Source organism: Mya arenaria, chromosome 3, assembly GCF_026914265.1.
Source record: "Mya arenaria isolate MELC-2E11 chromosome 3, ASM2691426v1".
Classification (NCBI taxonomy): Eukaryota; Metazoa; Mollusca; class Bivalvia; order Myida; family Myidae; genus Mya; species Mya arenaria.
In genome coordinates this window covers 64661846-64676708 of record NC_069124.1, presented here as the reverse complement: position 1 = coordinate 64676708, position 14863 = coordinate 64661846, and the positions used below count along the sequence as shown (strand labels likewise).

The 14863-nt window shown below is 34.4% G+C and overlaps 1 protein-coding gene across 1 annotated transcript in view; it reads right to left on the bottom strand.

The window, feature by feature from the left end:
• LOC128226196 (von Willebrand factor A domain-containing protein 3B-like) overlaps nucleotides 1-14863 on the bottom strand; it is a 45243-nt gene that overhangs the window by 21975 nt on the left and 8405 nt on the right. Inside the window, exons 10-25 of the mRNA XM_052936088.1 lie at nucleotides 14682-14693; nucleotides 14024-14059; nucleotides 12818-13014; nucleotides 12283-12576; nucleotides 11486-11716; nucleotides 11069-11254; nucleotides 10545-10678; nucleotides 10072-10325; nucleotides 9633-9761; nucleotides 9305-9346; nucleotides 7957-7998; nucleotides 7163-7214; nucleotides 5977-6133; nucleotides 5336-5457; nucleotides 4974-5027; nucleotides 4391-4793 (exon numbers count right to left, since the gene is read on the bottom strand). Coding sequence (XP_052792048.1) covers nucleotides 4391-4793; nucleotides 4974-5027; nucleotides 5336-5457; nucleotides 5977-6133; nucleotides 7163-7214; nucleotides 7957-7998; nucleotides 9305-9346; nucleotides 9633-9761; nucleotides 10072-10325; nucleotides 10545-10678; nucleotides 11069-11254; nucleotides 11486-11716; nucleotides 12283-12576; nucleotides 12818-13014; nucleotides 14024-14059; nucleotides 14682-14693 — 2345 coding nt within the window. The remainder of the gene's footprint in view (nucleotides 1-4390; nucleotides 4794-4973; nucleotides 5028-5335; nucleotides 5458-5976; nucleotides 6134-7162; nucleotides 7215-7956; nucleotides 7999-9304; nucleotides 9347-9632; nucleotides 9762-10071; nucleotides 10326-10544; nucleotides 10679-11068; nucleotides 11255-11485; nucleotides 11717-12282; nucleotides 12577-12817; nucleotides 13015-14023; nucleotides 14060-14681; nucleotides 14694-14863) is intronic.

Here is a 14863-nt window from a genome sequence, read left to right as displayed (position 1 = left end):
ATTATTTAAATACTCTAGCGGCAATGTCTTTCAAATTTATGTTCGCAGGGACTTGGAAGGCTGATTATACTGTAATGTTTGCTTGGATGAACACTTAAACATGCAATACATGTAACACATAGCAAATATAAAATGGAGTGAAGGTCTTCAGAGAACTGCGGGCAAAAAGTGGAACATTTCAATGGCACAATATTGGATCTCCCTGTCAACCTTACCTAAGCCATGTGTGAAGGACATATCCAACACCAAATAGAGATATTAAATTTCTTTTGAACAAAATATTACCTGAAGAAATTAATCCAAGCAATCAAAAAGAGATAAAGAATTTTGATTGAATGGTCTTACAGATAAATGGAGGTATGATCAATATGGGTAATGATGGGAGAATTGCGGCCTTTGCTCTCAATGTACATTCGGGTACATATTGATTGATGTCTATTATACTGTTGGCATTCATAGTTGCTAGGCAATAATGAAAACAATAAACATGGGTTCAAGAGTTGCTCCCCTTTAGTACAAATTCAAATACATTGCATAAGGTTGGCAAATCATCTCTTATTATTATCCGATATATATATCAGTTACCATTCATAAGCTTTCACTGACAAATAACAATAACCAGAGTTTCCTTATACTTTATGTAGTATAAAAATAAATACGTACAGTGAGGAATACCATTTAATTAAGTCAATTAATTTATTGTATGCATTTTGAAATATCATATCATGTTCACTTCTTTTTTTTGAATGCAGTGAAATATTAACTATTCCTACACATATTGATTCCCCTTATGCATAATATAAGTAATGTATAGTGCAGTATGCAGGGTTCATTTTTTTCAAAGGAAAACATACAATTTGTTGAATTTCACATGTGATCACAGAAATGATATGCACATTTTCACATTGCATTGCATCAGAATGGGGTTGCTGTGGGAGAAACCGGAGTCTGTGATGCACCTGTGGAATTGACCGAATTCTAAACCCTCAAAGTGAACAAACCAGAAATAAAGTTACTCCATTCCAAGCGTGAAGAATATGAATGTAACTTTGGTAAATCTTATTTCACTTCAAACATGAACCCGTTAATGATTAATTCAATATTCCAATAATTAAAAAAATAAATATTGAAAGGCTCATTATAGTACTTAATTTTATTTTGTCATTGAAAATATTCAAATCAATCAATATATAAACACATGTATCTACCACCAGAACCATGCAATTCATTTACCTTTTATTCCGTACCACACACCTAAATCATCATTACCTTAAATGTTACAGTCTTCATGAGTGCACTTTCTACTGTATTAATATCCAACTCACTGATACCCAAAACCTTGATTTCATCTAGTATTTAATTACCATTAATGTTATTGATTCTCATTCATCTTCAATCATAACTAGATTTATACTTTTCATGTTCAGATGGTGAACAGCATACCGTATATGTCCAAATAAATGCACTGGGCAAAGGTCTTTAAATCCCTATGCGTGGTACATGCAGCTAATTTTAACCAAACAGTTGCCATTTTTCTTCAAACTACCATAGTAAACTAGGGTAGTGTGTTCCATAAATGGTGCTGTTTACCAAAGCAACAACAAAAAAACAATATGATGTTAACAGGGATATAAGATGAATTTATTACAAGTTAAAGAGTCAGGTTGAGCATTGTTTAAGTGCCTAAATCAGACGAAATATACATAAAAAGGCCCCTCTGTTTTTATTAGGGCATGCACATTAATAAGGACATATACAGTATGTCCAACTGTGTCCTAAAAGAGACACTATTTTGTAGGTAAACAACAAACATGCAAGAATCAACAGTTTAATGCAAACAGAACTACATAGACCTTAACAAAGTGTTCAATCTGTAAAGTTGAAAATGTCAATATAATGCTAAGGTAAGACCATGTTTCTACAAGGTAAGCAAACAGTATTGAAAACAATCACATCTTACTGCTATTTAGATAGAGGAGTTACACAATGGGAAAACTATTCATAAAACTTTTACATCTTTACTAATAAACAAATAAAATATTTCATTTCTAGCATCATAATCATGTACATGCTTTTTAATGGTATAATAGAAAGGTGCATGCTATACAGTATGTTGTATACAATTGGCAGTACATGTGTTGTTAATAAATGCAGATACTCATACAACTAATTGGTATAATAAAAACATGTCACCAACTACATGCACAAAATCACTTATTATTGAAATAATTTAAAGATAAAAACAATGATGTCTAACTACACTCAAATTAAGCTATGTTAGCATGCTTAAGTGAAATTATAGGATGGAATTTGGTATAAATCAATAGAGTACAATAATTTATAATTTTACTAATATTTCAGCAGTGACTAGAGCAGGTGAATTGTAAGTATACATTTGTATTCTAATGCAAGATATAAGAGTACATGTGTTATACAACAGCTCCTCTTAATTTGTGGGGGGGGGGGGGTTAAAACATGCATTTTTCATGCCCACATAAGTGTTTATTATGCTGTCTGGTTTCAGATCATAATTGGACAACGAGATTCATTGAATTGATTTGATACATTGTTAAACTATATAAAATTATCATTAACAAGAAGTCTGTATGAGAACTAAATCTTGCCCCTTCCAGATGCAACCCCACTATTACCTATAAAAAATAGAGAAGGGGCCAGGATTCACCATCCTTTTTAATGGGTAGAGTTTAGTTTCAGAAATATCATTTAATGGGTGAAGAATGAATAGAAAAGACACTCCTTGTGTTCATACCCTAGATAGTATTGTGACCTTGAACTTCAGCCAGTGCAGTTGCAACATTGTACCTGCATGTTGACTTGTTTAGAAGAACACGTGACCATGTTCTACCAACATTATTTTATGGGTGTAGGTGATACAGGGAAAGTGGACACGATATGTAAGGCTCAGACACTGGACCAAGTAATGTGACCTTGACCATGGGATGGTGAAATTGCAAAACAGGTTCTGTGCATCATCTTGATAGTACAGCATGGGAGCCAAGTTTAATCCATACCTTTTTCTAAGTTAACACAAAACAAAGTTAACACAAAATGCAAGGTTTAAACACTTGACCTAGTAGTGGGACCTTAACCTTGGTTTGACATGTCCTACAAGACCCATATGCTATTGAAATCAATTCATTGGTATGGAAAATATAGGACAGAGGGAACACAGTGCAACCAACCAAGGACATGCCTGTATTCTCTTCCAATTTTTGTGGTGGATTTACACAATTGTGAAATTAACTGTATAAAAGAAACATATGAAGTTGATTTTAAAGAAGAAATATAAACAGGAGCAATTAATAATTAAACATGAAAAGCCAAACCCTGTTATGTTAGTAAACTAGTTCATATGTTACCCTTCTCAAAAAATGTGTACATAATACTGTAGTAAAGGCAAAATAACCCTTAAAACTTCAATTGTTTCAAGCTGTTCCAAAAAGTGTCATCTCTTAGCAAACTTATCAATCTGATATTTTTTGTAAATTTCAAATTCAATTTCATTTCACAGTTTTTTTTTAAATGATTCTTGATTTAATTTGATGCTTTACTACCAATTATAAGCGTTAAAATGTTGCAAAATCGAAAAATACTACAGAAAATACGAACTATCCTACCATGTATAAAGTATAATCTCAAGCAAATCAAAACTACTGCTTATAAAATCTATTGCAACCTGTTTAACACAATTAAAAATTCTGTATAAATGTTATAAGTATAAAAATTGCAGTAGATAAAACTCTAAAAAGCCAGACTATATTCAAACAATATATTTAAAGCTTTATGACAAAATCCAAAACTAAAGATTCAAATTTACAGAAGAGTGACTAACATATATCAAACATGGAGCACTTGTTCTTGATTCATTAATTTGGTTAACAAAATAAACAGAACATGAACAATATAATAAATTCAACTTTTAAAATCACAGACATTCAAAAATGTATCACAGAAAACTTCTCTTTATAACGAATGCAGTGTTGAAACATACAGTCTTATTTCAAGTATTTTCTATAAATAAAGGCACTGCCGTTTTCCTTCACTGTGGGATAACAGTGTATGTAAAGAACCTATTAAAACTTATAATGTAACAGCAAGATTCAAAATTTCAGTATACAAAACATCAGAGAAAATATAAATTGTAAATTGCCTTATTTGATGGTGTCCATAACAAAACACTTGCTTAAAAGCATGCTTATCATGCAAGTTGCAGAATACATGCAGAAGAATTGGAGAAACAGCGTCACTGACAATAAGTCTGTGACTCATTAAAATGCAACTGCATTCCTATCGAACACAATGCAACAGATAAACAGGCATAAAGAGGCTGGGAGCCTCCGGGTGACTAACCATCCATTTACGGGTATTAAGGTATCACCTCTCTGAACTCCAGTACCTGCACATATTGAGACGATGATCTTTTCGAGCATTTTGACGTCTTCGACCTTGCAGTGGAGGTTGAACCGCTTGATGAACTTGAGCCTGATGATGAAACAGACTCCTTTGATTTTGAGAGTTCTTTTGACTTGTTAGATAGGCCGGACGCTACGCTCCCCCTGTCTGAATACACAGAGAGCTCGTCTGTCTCTTTGTTTCCCGAAGTTATGTTGCGTAAGTCTCTGGACTGCTGTAGGAATCGTTCAGCCTTACCGATCTCCTCCTCCAGTAAAATGATGTTGTAGCTGCTGATAGGCCATTGGGCTTCCTCCAGGGCCTTCATGAACCATATACGGTTGTTAAGGAAGGACACAGGACCCTTTTCCTCACCAAACCTGCCATATAATGGATGATTAGTACAAGAAATAAGATGGTATGAATGAGAGCCATCAACCAGTTATTTCTTTTGACAAATAAAAGTATTAATTTAAAACACTATAGTCAACATGCAAAAAAACTCAATCTTAAATTGAGCACTTTTCAGAGATGTATAGATATGAAACTTCAGCTCTTACTCTTCATCTCTAAGATCCCTGGGCACAGCTCCCCACACCAGGGCATCCAGTCTCCTGTTGGCAGAAATATGAACATCTCACATTATTCATGACTACGTATTTACATGCATATTTTAAAAGTTGTTGAGCTTCAGGGTTCTAATCAACTTTCAAGACAATGTTTTTCCTGTATATGATATAAAACGATCAAGCTTTATCAAAGAAAAGTCTGTTTTATCAAACTCAATTGGATTGCAAAGGCTAAGGTATACTGCAATTTAATTACTAAAGATCAGATAATCATATAACTTTCATAAGAAATTGGGAGGAATAATACAGCTATTAACATTTACATCCAAAACATTACACATAATTTCACCTACCTATTGTAAATATCTATCTGCCTGAGGAGTCGTTCTTCGTAAGCCTTGAGGTTGACCCCCTGGGGATTGATAAGCTTTATCGACCGGCGGGACTTGTTAGACACGTGGGCAATAGGCAGAATCTGGGGAGAACAGATGATTATAAACCATATCATTTTGCGTGTAAGTAAAAAAAAAATTAAAAAAAAATTACAACAATCTTGAGCATCTGCAGAACTGTAAAGAATTTATTCATGTTGATACTCCTTCAAGTTTTTTTGTGTTTCGGACATTTTTAACCTAACCTTATAATGTCATATCAATTTATTCACACAATGTTAAGAAATATATAATTAAGGTAAAGTGCTGAAAGTGTTGGCCTCTCGGCCAAAAGTTTGTTGGTTTAAGCCCAACAAAATACTTTCTCTTAACATTTTAAAATGGACACAAGCCCTGATTTATACACAGGAAATGGACTGTGACATGAATCTACAAGCTATCAACTTTTGCAAAATGGAGAATAAACAAAAACAACATGTGTCACATCATCGGACTTTGGGCCATATGTCAATAAGACTCAGTTGGAAATCAAATCATTTCGTTTTCTAAAAAACTAAAAAAAAATTCTATGATGCAACACATAATTATCTCCCTTAGCTCACCTCATCGAAGACCTTTGCCATGACGTGTTTGTCCAGGATGGGGACATACTTTGCTTTATGGGTAACAAGCGTAGGGGCAAGAGCGTCCAATAATGTCAATTGTTTTGCAACCAGACTGTTCTTCTTCAGCCATTCCTTGCTCGACACAGTACGCAGTCTGGAATAAGAAGACCAATCTTGTATGTAGAAATAAAAAGAATATTTTTGAATCAGTTTTAACACTGTTTACAGGCAAGTTATTTTGCAGCACACTTGAAAATTTTCCCGATAGATTTAGGAATAAGTACCATTTCTACTTAAAATCACAAAGAAATTGAAATCATTATATTATGCAGTGTACAGAAAATATCATTTGGTAAAGTTTAAAGGCAAAATTGTAGCTTGGTGTCAACTTCAATTCAACATGCACTATAAGTGTTGTATGCTTAACTCCAATTAAATTCAATAGAAAGAAAGGATTGAGTGCCTCACAGTGAACACCAATGCTCGTCTGTTATTGTATTTTCAGCCAAATAAGGGGCATAACTCTACACAAGATCTATGGGCGTTGCTACCCATGTGCACATCGTCAATGGTAATTTGTAAACAAAGTTTCATGTAAATAACTTGCATAGTTATTAAGTTATTGCCAAGTTGAGAATTTTGCTGCTATTTCAATGATCAAAGGGACATAACTTGACAATTATGTAAACCAGAAAAAGGCCATGTAATGAATTTGATTATTGTCACTAGATAATTCTAACTTATGTGAATATATTGGATAGTGATTAAGTTGTGGTCAAGTTCAAGTTTATGCCTGACTTGGGGCATAACTTGACAATTTATAAGGCCAGATTTATGGGCCTTGCTTCACATGTGCATATGTCACTAGTTACACGTGTCAAATGCTTCATGTGAATGTTTTGAACAGTTATTAAGTTAAGGCCAAGTGAGACATTTTGCATGACATTCAAATTATCAAGGGCATAATTTGGCAATTATTAAAGCCAGATTTATGGGCCTTAATCTACTTGTACTCATTGTCTCTGACAACATTTGTACCAAGTTACACTTGAATATCTTGAGCTAAGGCGAAGGTTAATGTTTTTTAACTCAAACGATGTGGCTTTGGCGTCAGTGATCTCAAGGCTATGATATTTTGTATTCAAAAACAGATGAGCTAAATGAAAGACCTTGCTATGCTTACTTTGAGAACCTCCTGACTGAACCTCTGAAGGCATGTCTCTCCCGGGCCTCGACTGAAAGCATTCACATACACTCTCATGAAACATACAGTTACAGAAACATAATACATAATTCTTGCCTTTTTATATATGACAGAATACCTATCTTTACAGACTTTGTCACATGATCCCTATGTTTAGTAATACGGTTAATAAAGTTGCAGTGCCAAACTTTATTCCAGATCATAATCACTGGTACTATCTTGTGAAGACAAATCATAGTTATGTAAAAAAAATAATATCCAACTTTATAATCATGACAAATGTGTCTTTATATTTCATTAAATTTGGTAAATAACAGAGGGTAATTACACTGATTTGGTAAAAGATACATGTAACACTAATTTGGTAAAAAAGACAGGTTACACTAATTCTAAGGCACATATGCAGTGTGTATGAACAAAGGGATTCAAAGCTCTGAGATAAAAAGGAACAAAATCAAGAATACATCATACCATTAGTATAATTATTATTATTACTTCTTATATAATGTGTTTTTATATGATAAAAAATGTTCAGGGTTTGTATGAAGTCCTTTCTATGGTAATGAGAGAGTAATAGTTTACAAGGTCCAACATATAGACCACAATCATTCAGCAACAAAGTTCAAACAAATTCATTGCCATCACCATTTACAAACATCAGTCATATTAAAGACATATGGAGGAAACACAGTGGTTATTACAAGCAAAATCACGCTTGATAATTTGAAGACAAATCACACACAAGTGAAACACATTAATCTAGAGCATACAACCTATGTCTAACACTCGTGGCGACATAGCATTTTCCTCTAGAACTGTAACAATAAATTCATACCTTATAAGCTGAAAACCTACTAATGTACACTAAAACTTTACCCAGTTATTTAGTTTTCTGCATAAAACTTCTACATAAGGAGCAACTCAGCCTGGGCCGCAATATCACGTTAAAACTAAGTCGAATCTTAATCTCAAACTCAGCTCATTTAGTCCCACATTATCCAACTTCATTAAAAATTGTATATGTTTTTGCACTTTTTGAAAGCGCCTTCTGTCAAACAATATATGGATTAAAAACTCTAGTCATGATTCCAAAGAGTAATTGAGTACAACACATTGTTTTTAACAATTACTGAAGAATTTTTATTGCTCTAGAATTAGTTTTCATTGATGAACTGACAAAAGGTTTTTATCAACACATTCAATGAGAAAATTTGTTTTTAAAAGAGTAAAAAACACATTTTAAATCATACTTTTATTTAATGTGGTAAAATGAGTTGAGATTGACATTAGATTGACATTAAGCACTTTTGTGATATTTGGGCCATATATAACTATTTGATACAAAATTGCTTCTGGTGTTAATAAAAATTAAAATTTCTATTTTTCATAATTATGTCAAACTTTTCTGCCGAAACCTGTTTCAATAACTATAATTATTATATGTTGAGAGTTGCCTGCAAGGCTGTTGTATGTCCGTCAATAAATTCAGGGTGTTACTGCAGTCTTACAGACACCCCTGGATGTGTAAATGTAGCTTCTTTACAATATTGCTTAGCTAGGCATCACACTCAATACGACAATATCAAAACTGGCTTCACAAAAAGAATAGAAACCTCTGTGAACTGTTGGTGGAGCAAGTCCATATTTCTCTAAGACTAGAAAGTAAGACAACACATATTAAGAAAACATAAAAACAAATTTGCCACAGAGCGAATGGCAACACTTGTCTGTTTTTGAGTTGAACAAGGGGCATAACTCAACAATTATTAAAGCTAGAGTTATGGGCCTTCCTATACATGTGTGTATCATTTTTGACAACATTAATTTGAATATATTTTTTTAAACATTTTAGAGTTATAGCCAAGGATATGTTTTGCACGATGCCACCTTTGGAATCATTGACACCAAGGCAATAGACTTAGAAGAATAAAAAACAGACAAGCTAATAAAATATAAAAGTCGAAGTGAAAATATTTTGGAAACTTATACTAGTGCTACCCGGTACTCAGTGTTTCCAGTATGTGTTGTTGTTTAAAGGAAAAGGCACACCTACGTGTTTCTTTACAACAAAGTAATCTAGAAAAGAAAATAATCTATTCAGTCTGTGAGAGATCATCTTACCACTTTCACCATCTGACAGGAATATCTGACCCATTTCAGGGCCTAAGAAAAGTCAACAGACAGTGAGAGGCATCTTCATGTACTATTGCTATAAGTTCTTTCTTTAGAGAGGACACTCCTTAACAATTTGTTTTCTTAATAAATACCTTTAGTTTGTAAATTATTCCTGAAAATAGTTTGCATCATTATCTATTACAAAATTATTGAACTCAATAAGGGTATATTGATGGAGTATACATAGTTAGTGCAATCAATTCTATACTGTATTGTGTGGCGCCTATGTGTGGGTAAAACTCAGTATGGGGAGGACATGTTAGCTGATATTTACCTTGAGCAAGTCTCTTCTGTCTGGTTGCCTGTTTCTCAAACAACTGTTTGGTTTCCGGCAGCAGCCATTCCTCGGGGTCAAAGCTTCCCTGACTGTTCAGGGTTCGCAGCAGGCTGGTGCGTGTGTGACCTAAAATGTTCATTATGAAGATGTATTGCAACATGGCCATACTATTGTCACAAGCTGGGAAGTTAATTAATTACTCTAAAACAATTCTGCCTGTCAATTTGGGAAAATTACTTTTCTTTGAAAGATACATTCAATTTATTTCTAATTAGAAAGTAGTTGTTTTTTTAATCAGTAACTCAGAGTTGATAACTATCATAATAAGTTTTATTATTTCTATTGATTTCTAATTAGCTAATTGCATGTGTGCATACTCTTATCAGTCATATTTAGATATCCAAGATTTTAGTGTGAACATCTCTTCCAGACCTACCAGCTGCCAACGGTTTCATTGAACCCCTAGCGCTACTAGGTCTGGTCTTGCTGGTCTTCCTCTTCGCCATGGTAAAACTGCGACTCTCCACAGACGTTGTGACCTTGGGAGGGGGTGGGGTAGGAGTGTGGCTCCTGTCTGGCGGGGCACTGCCGGGACGGGGTGGGGGAGTAGGCGTGTGGGACCTGTACAACTCCTGGGGCTCCATAGCAGGCACAGCAGACACCCTGTCTTTGCCGGGCAATGGATGAGCTCTGGAATAACATTTTGTAGAGGAGATATGCATAAAATCAACAAAATAAATGTGTCCAATCTTTATACAAAATAAACAGATACAGTGTCAGACATGCAGAAATTACATATATGAACAAAAAAGCAGAATGCTTACAACCATCCAGATTATTTTACATAATTGTGTTTAAGCCAGTACAAATTTAAGACCAACATAAGGAATGACAATTTTTAAACTCTACCTTGAGCAAGATTTGAGTTCATCAATGCCCTTCTTCCAAGAGAGTTTGGAGCACTCATCACGCAGTTCGGCCACCCTGTCCAGGTTTTCCAGGCCGCGACTTAGCTCCTCCTTCAGTAGCCGGATATCCTCACTCTGCAAGATAGGAATCACTTACAAGTTACACTTGTTGAACATGTTCAAATATGAGAGTAGATTTTAGAGTAGAATTTATGGTGTATTATCGGCTGAAATAACTCTTTCTATTTTTGTCTTGGTTATATTATTAAAGTATAATGTAATATTTCAGCCATGGATATTCTCTTGGTAGAACTAATTATTGTTACAATTGTTGACGCTCAACATCTGATATTCTATGGTGTCACCAATTACAAGGTGTATTTTACATTTCCAGTTCATATTAAAGTTTCAATTCTTTGTAAATGTTAACAACTATCCAATTTTCTTTTAAATTTACTTGTTATACGGTATATAGTTTTCCATAACTTGTTCTAAGTAGGTATTATTTTTATTAGCTTTTCATACCTCGAAAGACTCCGGCTGGCCCTCTGGATCACATCCTTTATCAGAGAAGTAATGGTATCTTCCCCCTGTGGCCACTGCCAAGTCATGTAAAAATATGTTAGCCTCTGTGTCGTTACAGTTGAAGGAAATCGTGTGCACGGGAACACTGTGTTGCATCTGAACCTGGGCTATGATGGACTTTGGAGGCTGAAAGGAAACCAGTTGATGTTCGAGATTGAGGGCGAAGAATCATTACTCTGAGTAATGATGAAAGATTGCAAAGAATAATTCAAATTAAGTAAGGTTTTAGTACATGTATTTTAATAATGATTGCAGTCCTAAAAGACATTAAAAAAATTCTTTCATTTTGTCATAAACTTTTAACTGCATACATTCCCTAAACTAAATTGAAATTACAAAAAAGTTAATTCGTCATACCTGGTCAGGCCTGCCATCAGTGAGCAGGTATATCGCCTGTGTGCCAGGGTCTGACAGGGCGTGTTGCAGGGCTGCGTACGTGTTAGTAGATCCCCAGCATGAGAGACCTTGGATCCAGCGCCAAGCCCCTTCCAGGCTCGTCTCAGTCACCTCAACGAGACGATTCTGCCACACTTGTGCCTTCGAGTTGAACGCTGTTAGGTTGAACTTCATCTTGTGGCGTAATTGCTCCTGTAAGAAAGATATTTATAATTTAATATTCAATTCAATTTATTTGCATTATATGGCCTCCGGCCCAACTACACAATAAACAACATGAATTAAACATAATGCATGAAGTTATGACATAAACAGACAAACAACACAGTCAATTTAAACAATGTTGATGTATATTGGTTAACAATGTAACTAGGAATATCTATCTGAACATGGTATGAACATTTCTTGGTATTTATCCCTCACTTTAAGAGAGCAGTAAAGATACCTGGCAACTTTTCGAATTAGATTCACATTTTCGTTTGACATCAAAGCATAAAACTTTTCAAGAATTGGGTATTGACAATAATACATAGGTAGATATCTCGTTTAAATAACAGAATCTTGATATATGCATAATAGGTGCACACTATTAGAAGTTAACTAAATTGATTATGGGTTATGCTTGATAAAGAAATAATGAACAAGATCATGTTAATTGCAAGCAAAGTCTTTAAAACCTGAAAGATCATTTAGAAATGCAGCATCCAATATGGCAAATACATTGCTTTAATATCATCCCTATCAATTGATCAACTGACCTGCATGAGAAGGAAGAGCTTGTCCTTCACATACTGTATGCTTGGAACCATGGACTCTGACGTGTCAATCAGAATGTACACTTGGTCTTCAATCAACGTCCCAAATAGCGCGCGACTGCCCTGGTTCAGCCAGTCTATACGGCTCTGGATGGCTCGTAGGGCTGTTAGCACCTTTTGCTCATAAGTCCGGTGGAGTTCTGGGGTCACCTGGACGTGCACAACCTTTCCGTCCTTCCAGCGAACTACAGGGAATCTGTCACAGTATTTGGCATTCACTAACTTCTTGAATCGTAACTAAAATAGAAATAGATTTGCTCTAGTTTTACATTGCAAAAGATCTAAGCAATGATACAAAACAATATCTTTGAGCTGTTTCACAAATAATGTAATAGTATTTCATGAGACATGAAGATAAATAAATTTTTAACAATGTCATAACAATGACTTAATTAAACTATGCTTTGACTGTCTTTGTTCAAAGAGAGCTAAATTTTATTGCTAATCAATGCAACATCCAGCCCAAATCCCAGCTTACAGCATCAGTCTGGCACTCCTCCCCAGGGTGTGTCTGAAGGTCGACCACCCCATCACGGTGGTGAAAGGCCACAGCCGCCAGTGCATCATACAGCTCGAGCTTTCGTGCACCGAGTCCATACTTGGCCAGCCAATGGCAGGAACTCATGTACTGCTCGTTTATCATGCTGGAGTCAACCTGAGGGGCAAGCTCTGACACTGCAAGTGGATGATAAAACATAGATGGCAATGTATAATTGTCAACAGTATGACAGAAGTTAATAAGCGGTATTCTAGTCCTAAAACATAAGTCAGTAATAACTGTTGTATATTTAAAAAAGTTATCATTATCATGTTTGTATTATTTCTGTACATGTTATGCAAAATGGGAAATAAACATTACATGACTTTGAACATCAGAAATTGGAATTCCTATGAAATGGAGTCTTTGCACCTACAGTGCAATTAAAATGTATCTATAAATATATTATGTATACAATACTTCTATGCGTTACGTTCATGCTGTTATGATGTACAATACTGGTACCCATGCAATAGTTTTCCTGACTACTGTTGACTTATATTTCATTGTAATTTGTGTACCATTTACCAAAGAAAACACCCTCCAACTTCAATAGAAGCATTTCAAACATAAGCAAAACATGCTGTAAAAATATGGCAAAAAATAGGCCACCAGAGATTCAAAGTAGACTGTGGTTGCAGTATTTTGGAACAATGTGTGTTCTAGCAGCCAATTTCCGTTTGTCACTCAGACAGCTACAGTAAGCCCAAGAGAATGAAGTGCCATAATAACAGAGTGTAAAGTTCATGCTCAAATGTCCAACAATGTGCAACTGTACATCACATCTTGAGAGGCATCTTAGTGCCTTTATTGCTTAAGACATCTTAGTCATAAAACATGCCAAAAATCAACGCCTTATAACAGTTGGAACATGTTATGTGAAGTCTTTAAATTAAGATATTAAATGATATGTTCCAACTGACTTCATGAAGTCATGTCTGTTGAAATGTATAAATTTAATTTTTAATGATTAAAGAAGGTATTTACTGAAGTCTGTTCTGCGATTTCATTGGCTAAAAATGTAGATTATAACCTACAACACATTAGACTTTTTTGTTGGACATTTAAACATGTCAAGAAAAAGCTGATACATAGTACAATAAATACATAAATGAAATATCTACTCTAGAGCAAACAAGAATGTACCAAATTGGAATTTTCCTAGTTCCTTCTTGCTAGAAGCTGAAATTACCACCAAAATACATCCACCTTTAAACAGACTGAATCACCCTTAGTAATGAAGAATATTCATGTAACTTTTAAATTGTAACTTGCTGAATGTTTCCCTTCACTCATTTCTTTTATATTGATAAAGCTGTCATTTTTTATGTTAATTACAAAACTAGAAGTATCTTTTACTATATGCTTTCTAGTAATTTATACAGATAGTACCAGTAAACAGTGAAATTTTAACAGCATCTACTTCCAAATATAAAATGAGCTCACTCAGAGCTGGGACACAAATAATAACTTTTTTTTCCAAAATGATGTAACATTCGAATACAATTTGGAGTGCCTTTTTGAAAGCCTAAAATTAACTGTTTCATATCATTTTCATTCATCTTATGAAAAAAAAATGTTTGTTCAGTGTCACAAGATCGCAATATATTCACCTCATGAACACCAAAGTAAATACAGCTTTTAGTGCTCACTCGGAAAAATTTAGCATGTATGTATATGGTCAAAGAATTATACTGATGTTAACAACTTGTCAACTTTTATAAAGTATGTATACAAACAGCTAGAAAGTAAATACTACAAAGCAAGTGTTTCTGAATTTGCGTGAAAAACCACTAGAACTTACGCTGCATAGCTTCTAAAATATAAAAAAATAGCTACTGGGTTATACACATTTACACACTACTATTACTAACAAATAAAACAATTTTATTACATTATTAACAACAATATGTAATGTTGTTACATCTTTTACACAACATACATACCAGCCATAAAAAAGGCAAGTACAACATGTTGAAATAAAGC